The sequence below is a fragment of the Lepidothrix coronata genome, unplaced genomic scaffold (assembly GCF_001604755.1).
Source record: "Lepidothrix coronata isolate B3197 unplaced genomic scaffold, Lepidothrix_coronata-1.0 Scaffold38, whole genome shotgun sequence".
In the NCBI taxonomy this organism is placed as follows: Eukaryota; Metazoa; Chordata; class Aves; order Passeriformes; family Pipridae; genus Lepidothrix; species Lepidothrix coronata.
This window is the reverse complement of record NW_016690218.1, coordinates 2,685,161-2,688,303: the sequence shown is the minus strand read 5'-3', so window position 1 is coordinate 2,688,303 and position 3,143 is coordinate 2,685,161. Positions and strand designations below refer to the sequence as shown.

The following is a 3,143-nucleotide window of genomic DNA, read 5'->3' as shown; positions in this document are numbered from 1 at the left end:
AAAGACACATAGATGTGGCATTTGGGGCCCTGGTTTAATGGTGGGCTTCGCAGTGCTGGGTTAATGGTTGGACTCCATGATCGTAAAGGTTTTTTCTAACCTAAATGATTCTATGATTCTGTAAACAAAAATGATTAGATGAAAGCCACAAGCTGAAGGATGAGAGATACACTTTATCCTTGGTATCAGCAGAGTTCAATACATCAGGGAGGTATATTGACAGCTGAAAGGTTTGTTCACCTGAGTTCACTTCTACAGCAAATTTTTTCGCTAGATCCACTTTTGAGAAAGTCAAAGTGTAATAAAGAGAGTTATTCTCTGTAGGGTTATTGACAAGAAAAAAGACTTATAAATAGTATTGATTTGGGGTGAAATGGTAGAACGTGACAATCAATAGAGCTTAGTCAGATATAAAATAGACGGAGTCACACAAGTCATGACAGGATTATTACAAGAGGCAAATCCTGGTATCAGCTAAGGAAGGGAGGAAGATATAAATGGGATCCAAAATATAAGCTGTGGATTGCTTTATAGAAAAAATAACCCTAAACTATTCATTTTCATGTTTTAATATGTGAAATAGTTTCTATTTCAGCATATTGTCACTGCTGTTTTTCTAAAGCTTTTGAAACAAATTCTTTCCACCTCCATAGTATTTTTATTAAATGTCATCAAAGCTCTTTTCAAATCTCTGAGAGAAGTATGATTATCCTTATTTAACAGATAATGAGAAGATAGAAAGAGATTGGGACTACATTTTCCAAAGCAGTCAGTAATGCCATGTGCCTTCTGTCTGGATACGCAAATCCATAAAATGAGAGTCCTACAGAAACAAAATTTTCAAAGGTCCCAGGAAATCACAACTTTGATCGATGTCAACAGCTGCTTACAAGTTCCCAAACTCTGGGTCACAGGCTGTGGAGCCAAAAGCTGAACCTTCACAGCAAGCACAGCAAGACGTGTAAGCACAGTAAGCTCGCTCAGAGATACAACAGAGCCTAAAATAGGAGGGATGCTAATTCACGGTCCACTGTTCTAATTACAAAGCTCATTATTTTTACCACTCAAATGACTCAGGGTGAAAAAAACCCAACCCTGTATATTCTACCACATGAAAGAACTGTATATTTGCCGGTATTTATATAGTGCCCAGCTTCCGAGCATGACCACACTGGAAAATAATAGCAATAATAATAACAGCAATGAATATTTTTTGCTCGTGATTTTACCCATGCACAGTCATTCAGTGTATTGCCTTTTCCTAGACTCCGCACCAAAGAAAAATAAATTATTGAAAGGTCCTAAAATACCTTACAAATGAAATTTGATACAGAATTAGTTACACTACCAAGGTGAAAGGCAGTGGTGTTAATAACGATCAACAGCACACAAGAATCTATTGCAGGCTGTGATGAAAACTATTCCATTCAAGGAAGATACAAACCATATTTTGAAGAACCGCTTGCACTAATCGGCTAAATAAATGTCCACAATCAAACTGCAGGATACACAGAGCCTCAGGGAGGAGGGGGCTTTGGAACAGTTTCATTTTTATGAATGGAGCCCTAAGAAGGAGGTTAAGAGAAGGACAGGAGCACACACAACTCCAGTCTCGAGAAAGGCACAGGACAGGCAGGATGGCATCACCACATTGAAACACGAGCCAGGAAACCAAGGGTGATAAAACAAAATAAATAATAATTTTAAAAAGCCATTGATTTCTAAATAGAGATTCATAGTGACTGCAACAGTTTAAAAGCTTCTTTAGCTGGAATCACATTTGCAGTCACAGGATTTCTATTGGAAAATGGCATTATCATCTCCAGAGAGAAAACTAGGACTGAATCACATCAGGAGGAGGATGGACAAGATGACCTTTTGAAGTCCTCTTCAGCTGTATTTCTGTAAGTTCATATTCAGTGACTGAAAACACATCTGGATTGGAGCTGCTGGGGCTTAGGCATTCAAGTTAGAAAATTTTGGCATAAGTCTTTGGCATGAGAGGAACCCCAGGCAATTTTTATACTGGGCTCTGTCTGCCATTAGCGATGCGATTCAATCATAAAATGGCTTATTCCCCCAACACAAATATATAATAACACACCGGAGTAGAAATGTGAAGCTGCTCTCATTATCACAGCTAAGTTCATTTTGCAGCAAAGCAGTTTACTTTAAGACTTTTCCAGTAATCCAAGTCTAATTATGGAATCAATTTAAAACAATTTTGTAATTAAAATTACCTGCTGAAAATATCTCACAGGCTCAATAATTTAAATGATAGTGTAAAAAGGTAATTAAAATTAAAAAGGCCAAATGAGGCTGGGTCGCTCCTCCATCAAGAGAGCGCTGAAGGACGTTGCATTTGCAGACCCGAGCCGCCTGCTTCCTCCCCAGTTTTCTGCTTTCCCTAGCTGCATAGGGATTTCGCACTAAGAGTCATCCAAGAGATGTCTGGCCGGACCGCGGCGGGGCAAGGCTTTTTTGGGGGGGGTTGTTTGGTGGTTTTTTTCCCCTAATTCAAAAAATTACACTGTTTCAAAACCAAGCTGTACTTACATCGCGCCAGTGCGCCCTAGCCGGGGCCGGGGTGAGGCTCCCTCCTCCCGGGGGTCCCCCCACTGGGTGCCGAAGGGGAGCTGGGGGCGCGGAGGGGATCGGCGCCGCGCTACGCTCCGGGTGAGCTGGGGGGGAACTTTCCCCGCTCCCCCCGGGGTCGGGGCTGCGGGGGCGGCCGGGGAGGGGGTGTCTCGGGCCGGGGTCCGGGCGGAGGAGGGGGCCGGGGCCCCGCACTCACTCACCGCCCGCCGCCGGCCCCGGGCCGAGGTTCAGCGCCAGCTGCAGCCACAGCGCCGCGGCCAGCGCCCGCCGCCGCGCCGCCGGGAGGGCACCGCCGCCGCTCGCCTGCTTCCCATGACACATCTTCTGCCCGCCAAAGGCATCCGGTTCGCCGCCACCTGCAACGAGAGAGCCGCTCCGCCTCGCCGCTGCCCGGGGCTCCGCGGGTCGCCCCCGCCGCCCGCGGCGCGGCTGCCCCCGCACCGCCCCCCGCCAGCCCCGGGACACGCACCCGCCCGCCCCGCCGCCCTCCCGGCCCCGCAGCTCCCTCGGCCGGGTCTCCCCCCACCGTTCCCCGCCGCCGCCGC

General features: G+C 46.8%; 1 protein-coding gene across 1 annotated transcript in view; it reads right to left on the bottom strand.

Moving 5' to 3' along the window:
• The window catches only part of SUSD4 (sushi domain containing 4), a 72,493-nt gene extending 69,574 nt beyond the window's left edge, over nt 1-2,919 (bottom strand). The window contains exon 1 of the mRNA XM_017812773.1: nt 2,799-2,919. Within this exon, the coding sequence (XP_017668262.1) occupies nt 2,799-2,919 (121 nt within the window). The remainder of the gene's footprint in view (nt 1-2,798) is intronic.
• Between the last annotated feature and the right edge of the window lie 224 nt (nt 2,920-3,143).